Source organism: Polyodon spathula, chromosome 8 (assembly GCF_017654505.1).
Source record: "Polyodon spathula isolate WHYD16114869_AA chromosome 8, ASM1765450v1, whole genome shotgun sequence".
Taxonomy (NCBI): Eukaryota; Metazoa; Chordata; class Actinopteri; order Acipenseriformes; family Polyodontidae; genus Polyodon; species Polyodon spathula.
In genome coordinates, this window is record NC_054541.1 from 4,060,043 (window position 1) to 4,078,641 (window position 18,599).

General features: G+C 41.2%; 1 protein-coding gene across 1 annotated transcript in view; it reads left to right on the forward strand.

The window, feature by feature from the left end:
• The first annotated feature begins 292 nt into the window (after positions 1–292).
• The window catches only part of LOC121320161 (ADP-ribosylation factor GTPase-activating protein 1-like), a 34,221-nt gene continuing 15,914 nt past the window's right edge, over positions 293–18,599 (forward strand). Inside the window, exons 1-9 of the mRNA XM_041258419.1 lie at positions 293–394; positions 4,427–4,491; positions 4,817–4,926; positions 5,215–5,266; positions 5,726–5,826; positions 6,045–6,134; positions 13,128–13,242; positions 16,597–16,653; positions 17,716–17,748. Coding sequence (XP_041114353.1) covers positions 4,432–4,491; positions 4,817–4,926; positions 5,215–5,266; positions 5,726–5,826; positions 6,045–6,134; positions 13,128–13,242; positions 16,597–16,653; positions 17,716–17,748 — 618 coding nt within the window. The 5' untranslated portion in view covers positions 293–394; positions 4,427–4,431. The remainder of the gene's footprint in view (positions 395–4,426; positions 4,492–4,816; positions 4,927–5,214; positions 5,267–5,725; positions 5,827–6,044; positions 6,135–13,127; positions 13,243–16,596; positions 16,654–17,715; positions 17,749–18,599) is intronic.

An 18,599-nucleotide genomic window follows, 5' to 3' on the forward strand; every position in this document is an offset into this window, starting at 1 on the left:
CCCATTTTTTGCATCCAATAACCCAACGTGCCCAATTTGTCTCCCACCTCTCCTTTTATAGTGTTTTATCCACCTATCTTCCATGATTTTCCGAGGATTTCTATATGCAGCGAGTTAGTCTTAATCCAATATTTAACACTCAGCCATGTTCTCCTTAATTCCCGTGGCATCTCATTTTTCATAAACTGCATACCATTAATCGGATCAGATTTCACGAGTAGTTTTCATACCGCTGTGAAAGAGTTATTATGACTGCCAGTTACCCACAATTCATTGTACATTGCAACGTAGGCAGACACAGATCAACAGTATAGCAGCCGTCTGTGGAATAAGATATCGATAGGGATTTTGAATATATTGATAACACCGTTTGGGACAGCTTATAGCAGAAAAGGTAACTATTTCGCGTTTTTATTCCGAGTGTTTACTGGGCGTAAGGTAATACATTTTCCATTACGTATTGTGTTACCGGTATAGTCTGTGCTATCATTGAATATTGGAAGCAGCTTAATTTTGCAGGTCATATATATATATATATATATATATATATATATATATATATATATATATATATATATATATATATTTATATTCCTGTAGCCAAATACGTATAGCTGCATAGACACGCATTTGAGATAAACTGTAATAACTCTTACAGATTAAATTAGAAGGACAGTGGGCATGTAATGCACCCCATTTTATAATACGAAATGAAATGAAGACAGCACTGGTTTGACGTTGTCTTTATGTAGCGATGTAACTTTATGTAACACTACAAGTTTCCACCTCGTTGCATTTAGAATTGTGGCACGTCTCGCATTAAAAGCCTTATTTTAAATAGCGTGTCAGTTTGTTCTTGTGCAATATTACTACCCTGACTGCGAGCATAAGAAATTGAAATGAGCGCAGTAAATGCTGCGTACCGGTTTTATCCATAGTGTTTCCCTAGTGCAGAGTGTACAGGTGGCAGTTGTGCGGGTTTTCGGTTTAAGATTTTTGTTTTTGTTGTAAACTCATACAGCAGATTTGAGTCTGAATCAATTATATTTGTGTTAGTTACACTTTTTTTTATTCTGCTTCTAGACTGGAGACGGAGCTTAGATTTATAATTCATGACTATATACGCTGCAGTGTTAGGCGCTAGCCTTGTAGCTTGACTGGTTCACTGAATTCTTCAAGATACACACAAGGTTCCGTGATCTCACATCAACAAGTTTATAACATATTTTAACAAAGTGTTCCTTTCAGTGCACTTTACATGTAAATAAAGTACATGAAAAATACTATCACATATATATATATATATATATATATATATATATATATATATATATATATATATATATATATATATATATTTAGCAAAATTTGACAAAAAAGAAAGGGTCACTTTATTTTTCAGTGAAATTTTGCCAGGGAAAGTTTGTCATGAAACAGTAAAAAAAAAAAAAAATTTAAACATCCCAACCAGTACACGCTTTTTATTATCCTCTATACCGTCACGCCTTTTTTTTTTTTTTTTTTATTTTACCAGCTTGCTGTATTTAAGAGTCAGGTTTATGTATTAAGGAAGCAGTGTCACTTATTTGCTAATTTACAAAAAACGTAATTTTACCGTGCCGTAATTTTATAAGATTAGTCCGTGCCATGCCAGAAAATGCCCATATACTTTCTAGCAACACAACAAACACAGGAAAACTAAATGAATGAAAACCATTAGTCCAACAGACAAAGTATAACGGCAAAACGTGCCGACCATGTGAATAGGACAGTGTCACTGGCAAGGAAGGGAGACTCAGACACAGAAGCTGCAGTTTAAAGCGCTAATGCTCACTTTTAACAATAGATAATAAAAATAATAATTGAAAAAAAACAAAACAAAAAAAAAACATTAATATACTTTTAGTGGTCGTCCGTTATTGCCTTTTCAATGCCGATCCCGATATTTTAACCTCTTCTGTGCTACGAACGTACCTGGCACGTCAGGATTAAAAACATGATTTAAAAACAAATAAAATCTGGATTGCTGTTTTTTTCACTCGAGGACGCTCACCGAGGAGTTTATACATAACACATTAGGTCGGTGGCTTTAATTTCATTATATTACACTGATAAAATATATTTGATGTGATGCAGTTGTTCAGTGTAATTTACAGCCTGTTTGAACACAAGCAGTGGCTGTCTCTGGCTTGTACTGTGAAACATCACGAGTGAATTTAAAACAATCTGTATGTAACTCGTTTTCTTTTCAATGAGGATTGATAATAGAAAAGGTTTACCTTTGATTAGTAAGTGTTTTATCGGGCTGTGCGTCATGAAATCAAAGTGACATTTGAGTGTGCATCTCGTTTTGTTGATGTGACGGTGATGGAAGATATACCTTCTACGCCTGAATGTCACATGACTCCATTGCACCGTATCGAGGGTGCGGGAGGTACTTTTTAATTTGTCCAGTGGCTTAGTCAGCGGTCAGATGGTAAAAATAAACATTAGGAGACATGTGTTTTTTGTATAGAGTTAATGTGTGTGAAACCTTGTATCTCAGACTTGCTGTGTATGGTTTAGTTGGTTGGAGAGAAACTGTTAGGTTAGTGAGTTTGAGCATAAGATTGATCTATTTTACTTTTATTTTTTCTTATTTTTGTAATCCCTGTAGTCGTCTTTCTTACTTTATAATGTTACATTAGATCTAATTTTATTTTTCCTACTGCCCCCCCCCCCCCCCCCCCCCCCAAAAAAAAAAAAAAGAAAAACCTGTATTCATCATAGTATATTTCATCTGAAGACCATGGCATGGTACAAGAAGCTTGGCATGGTCCAGATTTCTTTGTACAGCAGCCATGATGTAGTGTACAGTACGGCTCCAGAGAATCAGCTCCCTTTACTGGACTTTCAGACCTCTGTGATCTCAAGCCTCCTGTTTGATGCACAGCAAATGCCAGGCCACTGTTTGGAGGAGTGTTTTGAAAAATACCACACAGTACATGAGTACTGGAAAGACTACATAAACTCCAGTCACTTGTTTTTATGTCATGCAACAGCATTACCTTGGTCTCCAGAAGGATTATCCATTTGAAATTAGGGTGGGTACTAAGAACCATGGGCTGCATTTTTCGAAAGTAGTTGTAGTTGTCTTCACTGAGTCCTATCTCAGTCTAGGGCCTGTAAATGCCTGAAAAGATATATAAAGGTGCACATATTTGGTATTTGTGAATTTGGGACACTCAGCGCAATTCAAAACCGCTGTTCTTTTAACAGTGGAACAAAAGCTGTCAGATTCACAGGTTCAAATATAAGAAGAAATAAGCGACTTCTGCTTGCTATATACAGTGGCATTACCTCAAATTGCAGAAGTATTATGGGTAATACACCATTGACATGCAAGATCATGTTACCCATTTCTAAAATCTTTATTTTGTGCAGTTTTAAAAAATTTATACTTATGCCAGGGTATTTCATTCTTTAATAGCGTACTGAGCACATCCAGCAACTTTAAAGTTTCTACATTCTTACACCAAACATTAGCATGTTAGGGACTAAATATGATGCAGGTATAATGCATTTTATGAAAAAGTAGCAATTTGTTTACAATAATCGCTGTATTTTGTGGTCACATGACCAAGCAAACCACAAAATTTGGCACCAATAAAAACTTCAGTGTCTGGCAAAAAAAAAAAATTAAAAAAAAGCAATATATAGTTTGCCAGGGGTATCTAAAAAGGAACATTTAGTAATTTTGATGTAAAACAGCTGATTCCCAAAATCACAAACTGCCTGTAGCACAGGGCATCACCAGAGCCTCGGCAGAGTACAGAAGTGTTTTTACTAGTACAAATGTAAAAAATTATTTTTCTGTGACTATATTGTAAGACAAATGTGTAAATTGCTGTCAAGCACATAATATAATACTAAGTTATTCTTTGTATTTATTTTTTTTAAGTAAATGCAACAAGTAAACAATATCTGTTTTTTATCATTATATCAAGTTTTGGCCGACACTGATATTTATAAAAACCCAATTATCGGCTGATAATATCTGCTGACCAAAAAAACATTTCTACTACGATCTTGAATTTAGAAACCTCTGGAAAAGTTCACACAAAAATAAAGCTTACACCAACACACAATTCACCTTCAACTCCAACATCATTCACACCCTTCGTATACCCTGTGACTGGAGCCTAATTAATCATCGCTTATTCAGTGTACAGCTCCAATCACATTCCTACGTGTTTCTGCAGGGAAGAATTTAATCCACTCCTTGCCAACCCAACATTCCCCCCACACCCACACCCGTGCACTGGCAGGGTTTTCACCCTGCCAGAGTCCCTCACACAAGTCTTGTTCCGGGGGTCTGGCAATCATGAATTGCACACCCCTGGTGTTAGTGTAATACTTTTATATATGTATCTTTTCTTTCCTCCAGGTAAAATGGCAAGTCCAAGGACAAGGCAATTTTTTAAGGAGGTTCGGATGCAAGATGAGAACAGTGTAAGTTTAGAATCTTGAACCTGTCAACGGCTGACACTTCTGGGACATTTCAGTTGACCTATAAAACTGACTGATTATTTGGAGTGGTTCACAGTGCTGTGCGACAGGATTCTTACTTCCATCTCGGATAGGGCATTTAAGCAGTGCTAACTAATGCTTTAAAATACATGTTCTTTGCTTCTTTTATAAATGTTAATTCAGAATGTGGAAGTCTTTCAATCCTCCAGGCCTTTGAAGAGAAGAGAAGGGGATTGATCCCTGTATGTGTGGTCTTGGTTCAGTTTTCAGTCCTGTATACACTAGTATCTCTTTGGTTTCACTGCAGCTGTGTTTCGAGTGTGGCGGGTTTAACCCCCAGTGGGTGAGTGTTACGTACGGAATCTGGATTTGTCTGGAGTGCTCGGGGAAGCACAGGGGTCTGGGCGTGCATCTCAGGTGAGGGGGCTGGCTTGTCTTGTTTTGCCTTTCAGAGGTATTAAATAAAATAAAGATGTACCTTTTCAAACTGACTGACAAGTAGAATGGTTATCTGTTTTATTCCCAGTGTCAGTCTTGATAGTCGCATTATTTAGAATACATTATTGATATCAGGGTTTGGGGGTATAGCGGGGGTATATGTTCCTTCATTCACACGTCTGCATGTCACTGTTACATTTTTCCATATGCTGATCAAATTGTCATGAAACTCGTCATTCTTATTCTGTGCCCTTCTGTACATCGTAGTTTATCCTGCTCATCATCTTTTTCATCTATAGCCGTGTGTTGCTACTGCAACGTTCAGTGCTTTTGTTAGTGGCCACATCCTTGACGCTTGGTAAAAATCGACCCAAACCCTGAACACCGTTCTGGTCGAAGCTGCTAAACTACCTGTTTCAATCATTTCTGTGCACAATACATAACTTTCCCCAGAGGTTGTGTGCATTACTGTTTGTAGTCCACCAAAGGATGAATACATTTAATTTATACTTGGTATGAATACGTGTGTTTGCCCATCCTTAAATCTTTCAGCACTAACTTATATATAGCAGTTTTGAGGGCAAGTTTCTTTCCTGGACCTGTATAATCTTTAAAAACAGTAAAAGACACATTTTAAAACCAGCTAAGTGTTGGAAGCCTTGCACACTTCAGCCTTTCCCCATTGCATAACATACCTCAGGTATTTCTTCATTGTTCCCTCTAAAGTGCTCAGCATTTATTCTTGTAAAACATAATTTCCTCTACTTTCTTCCTGCAGGTTGTTACTTTAGCTGAGGGGAAAGAGTGGTCTGCAGAGACTTCCTCGGCTAACACCTGGGTGCCACTTCAAGCCAGGCCAGCCCTGCCGTCAGCTCACCGGTAAGGAATAAGAGAGCTGGGCTTGTTTCAGTATAAAATAAATCTGCATTGTTCAGCCTTGTTCGTGTGGATCATCACTTTCGTCTTTGGTACTCAATCCTTCAAAGTGAAGCATTCTACTGTTTAAAAGGTTACCCACACATCTTCCTGAAAATAAACCAACAGATATCGCCCACCTGCTCCAAATGTAAAGGCTGATTGTTTGTTTCCCACTGCAGCAGTTCCGCAGGTCCACCCCAGAACTCTGCCTCTTCCTCGGATAAAGCCTTCGAAGACTGGTTGAGCGACGACATCAACTCCTACCAGAGGTAAGACCTGAAATGTGTTGCACTCCTATCTGTCAAGTTGCGCAGAGACAGAAAGATCACTACCTAAGATTTTCAAATCCTTTAAAAAAAAACTTGCCTAGTCTCTGAGGGTATGTCACAAAGACGGCTGTAGTGGGTGACGTCAGACCAGAAACAGGAACCAGGAAATAAACAAAGAGGTGGAGTTTTGGGGAAACTGAGCACTTTCTTGCACTCAGCATTTAATAAATGAACAGATAGTAAATAAAAAGGTTGTAACAAAAACAACACACGGCACGTGAGGCCAAAATAAACAGACAAACAAAACGGACTAACACTTAAACAAACAGTGCACTAACAGACAAACACGATGAGTCAACAACGGTTATATATTTTACTTTGTTTAGTTTTCTTGTTTTTAATTCTCTTCTCTCCCGACCTGTTCTCCACTTACCGAACACACAACCCTGAGTGAGTGAAAACATGCTGCTTTTATGCAGCTGTACTGAGACTCGATTGCTAATCAGTCATTCAGCTGGAGTCGCGGTACAACAGCACGTGAATTAATAAAGTGCAATTCCCTGTGCTCACATATTATTAAATTTTACTTGCGCGTGACGTGCCTAAATACAAATATACATTTTAAACACTTGTGTTACACATACCCATTCATATCCTGTGTGCCAATGACTACACACCAACATTAACACACAACATACAACACAAAATACACACAGGGGTGGGGCACTTTGCCACATGTACCCCCCCTTGTGCAAAGCACACATGGCCTCAATGGCCACCTCCCCCCTTAAAATCCCAAAAGTCTCGCTCAAAGTCCTGGGCCAAGAACAGGGACTTTAAGGGGTTGATGAGTGGCAATGTTGCCAGTAGCCAGGCTGCTACTGGCCATGCTGTCAGCAGACGTGCTGACATTGGGGCGAATCTCTCCTCCCGCTGTACCACTGGCAGACATGCTGACAGCTCCCAGACTGACTCCTTCAGCCGGGGCAAGTCCAGCAGCGGAAAAGCTGCTGGGGTTGGTGGTGTCCAGACCTCCCCCCGGAACTCCTGCAGCGAAATTTCTGCAGGGAAAGGTGGTCTCCTGACCTCTCCCCCCTTCATAGTCGGCAGCTCCCTCTGGGGGGACTCCAGCCCCCAGAACTCCTGCAACGAAATTGCTGCGGGGAAAGGTGGTCTCCTGACCTCTCCCCCCTTTGTCATAGCTGGCAGCTCCCTCTGGTGGGGCTCCAGCCACAATGACCCCTGCGGCCAAGCAGAGCCGACGGTGACCCCTGGCGAAGCAGCTCCAGCGACCCCAAGCGATGCGGAGCAACTGGCAACCCCAGGCAATACGGAGCAACTGGCAACCCCAGGCGATGCCAGGCAGGCATCCTTGGGCGAAGCAAGGCAGGCATCCTTGAGCGAAGCGAGGCAGGCATCCTTGGGTGAAGCAAGGCAGGCATCCTTGAGCAAAGCGAGGCAGGCATCCTTGGGTGAAGATGTGTGGGGAGTCAGGACAAGCTGGGGTGCGGGTTTTAGCCCACTTCTCGGCCACTGCGGCCGGGCGGTTCTTCCGAGTGCTTCCCTCAGCAGCCTATGCAAGGGCTGCTGAGGACCGCCAGCATTTAATCCTGGCCCTTCTGGAGAAGGGAAAGGCAGCTCCTGCTCCTCTCCCCCTGATGGTGATGGAGGCAGAGACAGCTCCAGCTCCTCTCCTCGTTATGGTGGGGGAAGTGTTACCAGTAGGCATTCATCCTCTGCTGGTGGGGGAAGTGATACCAGCAGGCATTCATCCTCTGCTGGTGGAAAGGGACCCAGCAGGCATTCACCCTCTGCTGGTGGATGGGGACCCAGCAGGCAATCGCCCTCTGCTGGTGGAGGAAGGAAGAGGCAGCTCCTGCTGCTCTGCTCCTGGCAGTGGAGGTGGCAGAGGCAGAGGCAGCTCCTGCTGCTCTGCTCCTGGCAGTGGAGGTGCAATTCCCCATGCTCACATATTATTACATTTTACTTGCACGTGAAGTGCTGTGCAAGCCTCGTGCTTAAATACAAATGTACATTTTAAACACTCGTGTTACACAGACTCATTTATATCCTGTGTACCAATGACTACACACCAACATTAACACACAACATACAACACAAAATACAGTAGCTGTCGCATTTCTATTTAATGCCGATCATGCTACTGTATCGGATTACCTGTTGTATTACACCGACAACAGCTTACAGGTCATACTACCTGCCCTGTAAATACCATGGCTAGATCAATCACATCCCTTATTGAACTGGCTGCTCTGATGTGTTCTATGTGTTTAAGAAAGGCGTTTCAGACAGTTAGTGGCAGAGTGCATCGGCTCATTGTCCTTCTTTGCTTTTGTTGCTGTTTGGGCAGATGACGTTGTTTTCCTGGCTGCTGTGTTTCCCAAAACAACCCCCAATTTCTTGGTCAAATATTGAATTAGCCTTGCTAAATACCTCTTTATTTTTCTATTTTTTGGTGCAGCTCCGAACATGTAAGTTACATGGGAATTTGATAATTGCACTAATATTATTAAGGCAAATAGAAAATGGGGTGTTAGGTCATTTAAGCCTATACTTTCCGTCTTTGACTTGAATAAGGATTACTGTCATTAATATATAGCCGCGCTGCGATGAATTCCACGCAGCTTTTGTCATTCCTGACATGGGTTTGTTGTATTACACTCTCCTATGGATAATGAGCACCAGCGTTCCCTCTAAGCTTTTTAGATACTGAGAAACTTGCCGTTTTGACTGGGAAAGGGTCAACTGTCAGTGAGAAACCTTCGGCCACGCATTAACCCTTTTAATATATTTTTGTTGCATTATACAATTTAGAAACAATATTCCAACACAAGTACCGCAACAATTTTACAATTTAAATATGACATTTATTGTGGCTCTGCCTCTGATTTAGAATCATCCTCTGATCCTATGCAGCCCTGTCTGTTATCATAGATATAGCTGACCTGCATAAATTTGCTTTATACTATTATGCTATAAAACAATTTTATGTAACCATCTTTTAGGATAATAATAACCAGGAAAAAATATGAAACACTGATAAAGGCGTGTTGACTGACTCATTGATCTAAAACAGGTTCACTGCTATTTATTATCCGACAGTAATTTAAACAGCGCCCCTTTTAATGTAAACGCATAATTAATCCTCTCAATTGTTTCTTTCCTAACTCTGCAGTGTTATTTGCAAGATTTAAAAAGAGGCATGTCTCCAGACAGATGAATGCCTTTATGAAACCAACAGTGTTTAGTGTAGTGACTACAGTAAAGTGATCAATTTCCTTTAAGGATTATATTGCTAGAAAAATAGTTTTGAGCTCATTTCTTCATTGTCAGAAAATATAATTCAATTAAGAAATGGCCCTGGTTTAAAATGGCTAATTAGAGCTTCATTAAAGGAGGTAGCGTGGAAAGAAATAAACTAAACAATAATGAATATGCAATTAATTTAGCTTACTTTGGGGAAGCTCTGCTTTGAGCGCAATATCGTAGGTCTTAGTTTGTCAGCATAGAAGAATGCACTGCTTTGCCATTGTTGCCTATATAAAATAAAGGTTGATTGATATTTGCTTTCTTATTTTCTACGTATTTACGACTGGCATTATGATATTTAATGGTATTGACTCGTACATGATCACGCGAATTACAGCAAAACTTTAAGAATATTATCACACCATCCACATAGATGATCGGATTTCTTTTAGCGCTGTCTTACTGAAACATTCCTTTTTCTTTTCTTCGTTGGTGCAGCCGCCATGTTGAGTTTCAGCAGAGACGTGGAGTGAAGTCACATGATGAATAAACTCGCAAAAAAACGTACATGGTATGTCTTCAGTTACTATACAGTGATTACTGATTGCTTTTTTACCAGTTTTAAAACAGGCAGCGGCTAAGGTGATGACTGACCTAATAGGGGAGTTAGGTCAGGCATCAGGGAGGTTGCTGGCAGCGATTTTGGCCGCTCACTGGCATTTGTGGCTGATACAAGCTAAGGTCTGCGTGCTGCCATTTGGCCTCTCGCTGGTGCCCTGCACATTTTCAAAGTGCATGGATGCAGCACTGGCTCCACTCAGGCTGCAGGGTATTCGGATCCTAAATCCTTGGTTGGTTTGCGCGCAGTCAAAAGCATGCGCAGAAGCGCATACAAAACAGGTCGTAGATCATGTGGCGAAGTTAGGGCTCTCAATACATCAACAGAAGAGCAACTTCGTACTGTCTCAGTCCACAGTGTTCCTGGGGATCAAACTGAACTGTGTGAGCGTGCTTGCCTCACTGTCTTAAGACAGGATTCGGTTGTTGGAGACCACACTCTCCCTATTCAGAGAGGACGCTCTCCTACAGGTCAAACTATATCAAAGATTGTTGGGGCTGATGGCAGCCGCTTCGAGAATCCTTCCACTAGGGCTGCTGAGAATGCACCCGGTCTGAGGTAGGTATCGGCTGGTGCGAGACAATGCCAGAAGACACTGGAGTGGTGGCTCTGTCCCGGCAATCTGTGTCCTCGATTTCTCCCCTCGGATCCTCCCACAGAAGGGAAGTGATCACTACAGACGCCTCCAGCCTGGGTTGGGGAGAGGTCTGGAATTGGAGAGGAATAAGAGGTCAGTGGAAGGGACATTGGCAGCGAGCGCACATAAATGCCAAAGAGCTGCAAGCAGTGAACCTGGTGTTATCTCATTTTCGTCAGCAGTTAGTGCACAAACATGTACTGGTCTGGATGGACAATTCTACAGTGATAGCCTGTGCTCACCAGGCCTTCACCATGCAGCGCACAGAATCCTGTCCTGCATGCACAGAATCCTGTCCTGGACGCACAGAAACTTGCGTTCCATCAGGGCAGTTCACCTCCCCGGTGTGGACAACAAGGCAGCAGACCTCCTGTCCAGAGGAGCTCCAGACAGCTCGGAGTGCAGGCTGCATCCTCAAGTGGTGAAACAAATTTGGGAGAGGTTTCGTACTGTACCAGTTGACCTCTTTGCCTCAGCCGAGTCAACTCATTGCCCCCCCCCCCCCCCCCCATTGTTCTCCATGGAGAGTGAAGGGGCCCCCCTGGGAGTAGATGCGCTAGCTCACCCCTGGCCACAGGGGCTCTTGTATGCGTTCCCTCCGCTACCATTAATACCCCTGACACTAGAAAGGATCAGGGTAGAGAGAGCACAGGTTTTGCTGGTTGCACCCAGATGGCTGAGATGCCCCTGGTTTGCTCTCCTCTCCGACATGTCGGATCAGACGTGGCAGCTCCCGCTGCACAAGGATCTCCTGAACCAAGCGGCGGGGCTATTACGGCACCCGAACCCAGCCCAGCTCCAACTCTGGGTCTGGCCTTTGAACAGAACCGTCTATTCAGACGAGGTTTGCCAGATGCAGTAGTAGACACACTACAGTCTTTTAGGGCACTGAGCACTAGATCCCAGTACTCATATAATGGAAAGTTATCCAAGACTGGTGACTTGCCCAATTGAGGCGATATTAACCTTCTTACAACACCTGTTTGACGCAGGAAAATCAGCGTGCACTTTGAAGGTATACCTGGCAACAATATCAGTGTGACTCGGTGTCCCCTGGGCACATTTCCTGGCAGTGCAATTTCTTAAAGGGGTTCGAAGGCTTCGTCCTCCCATGAAAATTATGGTCCCCAAGTGGGATCTAGAACTGGTACTGCAGGCCCTTATGGGTCCCCCATTTGAGCCCATGGCGTCAGCAGAACTGCGGCCTGTTTCATTAAAAGTGGCATTTTTAATAGCTATTATGTCTGCTAGACGAGTAAGTGAGCTTCATGCGCTGTCCTCATGAAGGACTCCCTGTTACCGGGGGACATTACGGCCCATTCTACTAGGGGCCAGGCAACTTCGTGGGCTTTCCTTAATGACACCTCCTTAGATGAGTTATGCAATGCTGCTACATGGACAGGTACTCAGACATTTGCGCGTTTTTACCGCCTTGATGTGACCAACCGAACGAGACCCTCTCTGGGCTCTAGAGTTTTGCAGGCGGCATAACCTTAGGCGTCATGTGGGCTCTGTTGTTATTGTCGTGGGGCTGTACTGTCGGTAATCTGGAGCCACGACAGCTTTGGCACAGCTTTCCCATTAGGTTATGGTTGTCATTCAAATTGAAAGGGAATGTTAGGTTATTACCATAACCCTGGTTCCCTGAAAGAGAATGACAACCTTTTCCGTTTGAGGTCGTGTCCCCAGCTGACCTCTGTTTCGAAAGAAAATGGCGATGTGCTACTGTGAGGGCGTCCTTCTTCAGCGGGAGATGGGCGGGACTTCCCCTCCCAACAGGGCCCTGATAGGGCAGCTTTTGTATATTTGCTCAGAGATTGACGGTCAGAGAGGCTCTTCCCATTCGGTAATGGTTGTCATTCTCTTTTCAGGGAACCAGGGTTATGATAATAACCTAACGATTCGCAGGTGTCCGCACTAATGTGACGTGCATTTTTACAGAAGGAAATCGAAGAATCAGCTGCAAGACAGACACAAATATGCTTATGTTAATGAAAATAATAGGTTTACCTCGAGAGACTGGAATCTTGATTTGAGTTTGATATTTATGATAATAAATTGCGAAAGTTAGTAAACTGAATGCTAAGGTTGTTATCATTTACTGCGAAAAATGCGTGCATTGTAGCCTTAGAGGGAACGATCATGAGCACTGTTTTTAACACTACATTTACTTCACATAGCAACATGCAGTATGTGAAACACGCTAAGGGGCACTTGGGGGATTTTTAGATTCTATATGTTTGAAAACTATTTAGTTTAAAATAAACTCTACATTGCACACAATATACCTGTGGTCCCCCTTTTGTATCGCCATCTGTACATAGTACCAGTACACATTATCTGTTCAATGTAGGCACCATCTCTGTGAAATCTAAACTTTGCAGGTCGCTGTGTTCTACGGTACAGTATGTCTGGGAGCTGGTGTTTAAAGCAGCACAGAACTGATCGGTTGTGAATCTCTCCGCAGTGGCAGGGGACACAGCGGTGGTGAGGAGAATCGCTATGTTGGTTTTGGAAACACTGTCACTCCACAGAAGAAGGAAGATGACTTTTTTAATAATGCCATGTCATCTATATACTCGGTAAGCAAATGAAGAGGTGCTCACAGATTCTCTGATGGTGTTCTGGGGGTAGTATGCACACAGTTATATAGAAGTGCATCTGGTACGATATATTTATGATGGATCATATGGTTGACAATCTCTAATGCATACATAGTCTTCTATCTCTGGTGTGGTATGCTTTACCCTTCAGACACTCGATGTTGCATACTATATTATATATATATATATATATATATATATATATATATATATATATATATATATATATAATATATATATCAATTTTTTTCTTGTTTACAAACCGTTCCTTATGTTCTATTACATTTTGACAGGAGGAGTTTTATTGATTTTATTTATTGATTGATTTGGTTTAATGACCTGGGAAAGTGCTTTGAACTGTTCCTTCAAATTCCAGTGTCTTTCCTCAGTCCAGTAATTATGTTTCCATGGCTACAAGTGGCGTCCATGACCCTTGATCCTAAAATAAAAAGCCAAAGCAAGCAGATTCTGTCAGTAATCCGTGCATCTTATCCAACAATTACAACGCTGACTTGAGACTATATTAGATTGTATAACAGTCGTGTTATTGTAACACTATAGAGTGACTTGTCTATTACTCAAGTACACCTGCTGTAAACATGGAAAAGGCTCGGTTTCTGAAAACCTGAGGGTTTCAAACTAAGTGGATGCCATTTGAAGTCCTGGACATAACATTACCGGGATGAGGCAGTGTGATTTGTAATGAATAGTTTCTTCAACCTGGATATCTGCACTTCAAAACAATCCACGGTAGTTCTTAGGCTGTACTAAAATCAATTCAAATCAATGAGTTATGGCTGTTGGAATGATTGCAAATATTACAAAAAGTAAGGGAAAGTAGAAAAAAAACTTGCCAAAATACAAAGACGATGAGGTGAATCCATATGAGTTTGTGCAATGCAAGCTCTTACTATGACCTGGATTATAGAGGGAAAAAGCTTGTGTGTGACTAAGCTTACCATAAAAACCTGGAGTGATTCAAACCTGATCAACAAGAGTCCCCTTTTCCACTTACATTTGATTTGAAGTAATGTCAGATTGTCAGTTTGTGCACATGGTCGTCTGACTTTAAACTTGTCAAAGCAAAGCAACACATGTGCAGTAGCTCTCAAATGTATTAACCCCCTTGGACTTTTCCACATTTTATTGTGTTACAACATGGAATCAAAATGAATCAAAAAAAGTCCATAATGTCAAAGTGAATAAAATCTACAAATTGTTTAAATTAATTACAAATAGAAAATAGAAAATAATTAATTGCATAAGTATTCACTGCCTTTGCTATGACACACCTAAATAAGCTCTGGTGCAACTAATTGTCTTTAGAAGTCACATAATTAGTTGAATGGAGTCCACTTGTGTGCAGTTAAGGTGTTTCACATGATTTCAAGTTAAATACACCTGTCTCTGGGAGGTCCCACAGTTGGTTGGTACATTTCCTCAAAAACTACATCATGAAGATGAAAGAACATTCAAAGCAAATCTGGAATAAGGTTCTTCAAATGCACCAATCAGGGGTAGGATATAAGAACATTTCCAAGGCACAGAATATCCCCCGGAGCACAGTAATGTCCATTATTAAGAAATTGAGAGAATATGGCACAACTGTGAATCTGTCTAGAACAGGCCGTCCTCAGAAACTGAGTATCCGGGTGAGAAGGGCACTAGTCAGGGAGGCCACCAAGAGGCCTATGGCAACTCTAAAGGAGTTACAGTCTTCCACGGCTGAGCTGGGAGACACTGCATATGGCAACAATAGCCTGGGTGCTTCACAAAACTGGCCTTTATGGGAGAGTGGCAAAAAGAAAGCCATTGTTGAAAAAAAAAAAACACATCAGATCTCGACTGAGTTTGCCAGAAGGTATGTGGGAGACTCTGAGACCAAGTGGAAGAAGATTCTATGGTCTGATGAGACCAAAATAGAGCTTTTTGGCCTCAACACTAAGCGCAAAGTTTGGCGCAAGCCTAACACTGCACATTATCCTGACAAGCATGGTGGTGGCAGCATTATGCTATGGGGATGCTTCTCTGCGTCAGGGCCTGGAAATCTCGTGAAGATAGAGGGCAAAATGGATGCAGTAAAGTACAGAGAAATCCTGGAGGAAAACCTGCTGAAGTCTGCAAGAGACCTGGGGAGAAGATTCATCTTCCAGCAGGACAGTGAGCTCAAACATACAGCCAAAGCCACACTGGAGTGGCTTAAAAACAAAAAGATCAATGTCCTGGAGTGGCCCAGTCAAAGCCCGGACCTCAATCCAATTGAGAATATGTGGAAAGAGTTGAAAATTGCTGTTCACCAAAGGTCCCCATCTAACTTGACTGAGCTTGAGCAATTTTGCAAAGAAGAATGGGCCTCTACCAAATATTAACTCAAGGGGGTGAATACTTATGCAATCAATTATTTTCTGTTTTGTATTTGTAATTAATTTAGAACAATTTGTAGATTTTATTTTTCACTTTGACATTATGGACTTTTTTGTGTTGATCAGTGGCAAAAACTCCTAATTAAATCCATTTTGATTCCATGTTGTAACACAATAAAATGTGGACAAGTCCAAGGGGGGTTGAATACTTTTGAGAGCCACTGTAATACATTCCTTTTCATTATTATGCTATACATCTTTTTTTTTAAATTGTTACACAAGTCATGAATAATGTCTGCTGCGGCGATCATACGTATGTATTGCATATATCTGGAGAACCATTTATCCAGTTGTCATGAAACTTGGCATTAACAAGGGGGTGCTCTTGTCTTTTCGTCCATGTGTCTGAGTAATCTTTGCGTATATCTGGCTAAGTCATGAAATGTTGTATTTATTCTGCACAGTTCTGTACATACTGTTGATGTATGTCATGCTCATCAACGTTCTCTTCATCCTGAGACCTCTGATTTTGAATTTACAGCAGCGGTGGGGAATGGATGTTATTGACATGCTGTTTCCATTAAATGATGTATTGCTGCACATATGCATCAGTATGTGTCACACTTTACAGTTTTAGAGAGCTACCCCTTTTGTAACACTGGTCAGGAACCGCAGTTAAGAGGCTGTGCTTTTTGTGTTCCTCCTTCTGGGAATACATGGGCTTGTGGAAATGCATTCTGAGGCAAATGGGAGCTCCAACCGTACTGACTAGTTTTGACACTATAAAATCCTGCGTTTTAAAGAAGGAGTAACACTATCTAGAGAAGCTCTTCTCTCGCTGCGATGAAACCAGCTTTGGATGTTCTTTACCACATGTTGTTCAAAGCATTATTACCAAAATATTCCTTTTTACATTTAAACAAAAAAAACAAAGCCAAAAAAACAAAATCCTATGTCGATTTATCAACAGGGTTGGAGCAGTTTTGCAGTCGGTGCAAGCAAATTTGCAACAGCTGCAAAAGAAAATGTAAGTAAGATAACAGTATGTTGGCTGCATAGAAGCAGTTAACAATTATCATTATTTTTATGTACTGTATAAATAAATATGTACAGCTATTGCCAAAAGCTTTGCATCATGTAATCCTAGAAGCTACAAAATGATATCGCAAAAGTTGTAAAGTAGTAATAGTGTTTCATGTTAGATTTTGAAAAGTTAAGTTTGTGGAAAACTACGAAGCAGTGTGTAATTCAATGTGTTAACATAACATTATTTTGCAGTTTTCATTCTATAGGGCATAGCTGTATTTGTTGTTATATTGTGTATCTATTTATAAAACACGATCAGCTAGAATACAGGTCAGCCTGAATGACTACCTTTTGAAACACGATCAAGTAAGAAAAACAAAATGGTTTTCTGAACACCTGTTAAGTCATTTGGTTTTGCAAAGGTTTCTTGATTTTAGATGTTCAGAGATATGTGGGTAAGGTTTCCCTATCTCCTATAAATGTCTAGGTATTTTCATGGCTAAAAAGAAACCAAATGGAGTATCACTGCCTTGGAGCATGCTCTTGGTCTATTTAAAAAAATGTTAGTGTCAGTGGAACTGTAATTCAGCGACTGACTGTAGGCTAGAGACAAAGTCCATTCCGCTGTGCTGGGAAGTGCTTGAGGCAGTGGGATTCTTTAGAGATTGATGTCCAGCTAGCGGAACACTGCGGGCAGTTCTTGGCAATAACAGGATCATATATTTGCATTTTAGTATAGTGTAACTTAAGAAAGTATATTGTAACCCATAGTTAGATGGTTTAAATAGAAAAAAAAAAAAGATTACTACCTTAAGGTTACAAAAGATTAAAGTGTATCTGTATTACAAGCAACAAGGTTTTTATGTTTAACCCTCTGAGTGATTAACACCTCTATAAACACTGTTCTGTACAATGTGCATTTTGTATTGTACCTGGGTGGTAATGCATATGTCAGGTTGTCACACTAGCATCTAATTTTAAGGTGGGAGGCGCATGTATTTTTACTTGTTTTACCCTAAATGATTCCATGAACATTTTTTTTTTTTTTAAATCTATCCCACAGACCACAAAACTTGCAAGTCAGGCGACTCAAAAGGTAATGTAACTTACTTTCTTTTCCCCCTGTGTTAGATTTTCATTGCCCTTAGTCAAGTAGACAGATGTGTCGACTGATGAAGGCACTCGCCCAGATGTCTATCTACTTGACTTAGGGGTTGATTTGATTAACTTATACACCCCCACAAAGAGCATTTTATAGCCCCGGATTACCCCTTAAAATAAGTGGTTGATGTATTGCACCCCCAGTTTACAATAGGGTAATCAAATCAATCAATAGTTTGTGTTTTTTGATTGATAAGTTTCTTGTTGGTGCTTTCATAGGAAACATATTCACAAAGCTTTAACTCAGGAGTTATGTAAAGATTATTTTTTGGTCAATAAAATACAGGTTTATATTCACAAAAGTGAGACTTTTAAATAGCCAGCAGGAGACAAGAACCATTTTTATGCATATCAAACTTTTATTTTATTAATCTAAACTAAAAAACATGTTCATTCTAAATGGTCAGTTGACGCTTTGTGATTTAATGTGTGCCTGAGTTGTGTATTTAAAGTTTATTGATGAAGATATGTGTGATGAGTCAAAGGGGTTTCGGTCTGTGATTCAGCCTCCCGACAGTAGGTGGCATCAAACCAACTCGGGACTTCCCTTACCAAGATCTCGTGACCATGGCAAAAGTCATCTTTTGAGGGGCGGCACCTTGGTGAGGGGCGGAAGTACGAGTATGTAACTTCCAGCCACTGGAGTCAAGTGAAGGATAAGGACACGTGTCGGTTGGGGATTGGTGTTCCACTGACTACAGAGGCGGGACATTACATACTAAAGGGAACGTACTACTGTGTTCGGTGTTGGTCCGAAAGTAAAAGTAGGAGGAGTCACGGGTGAAG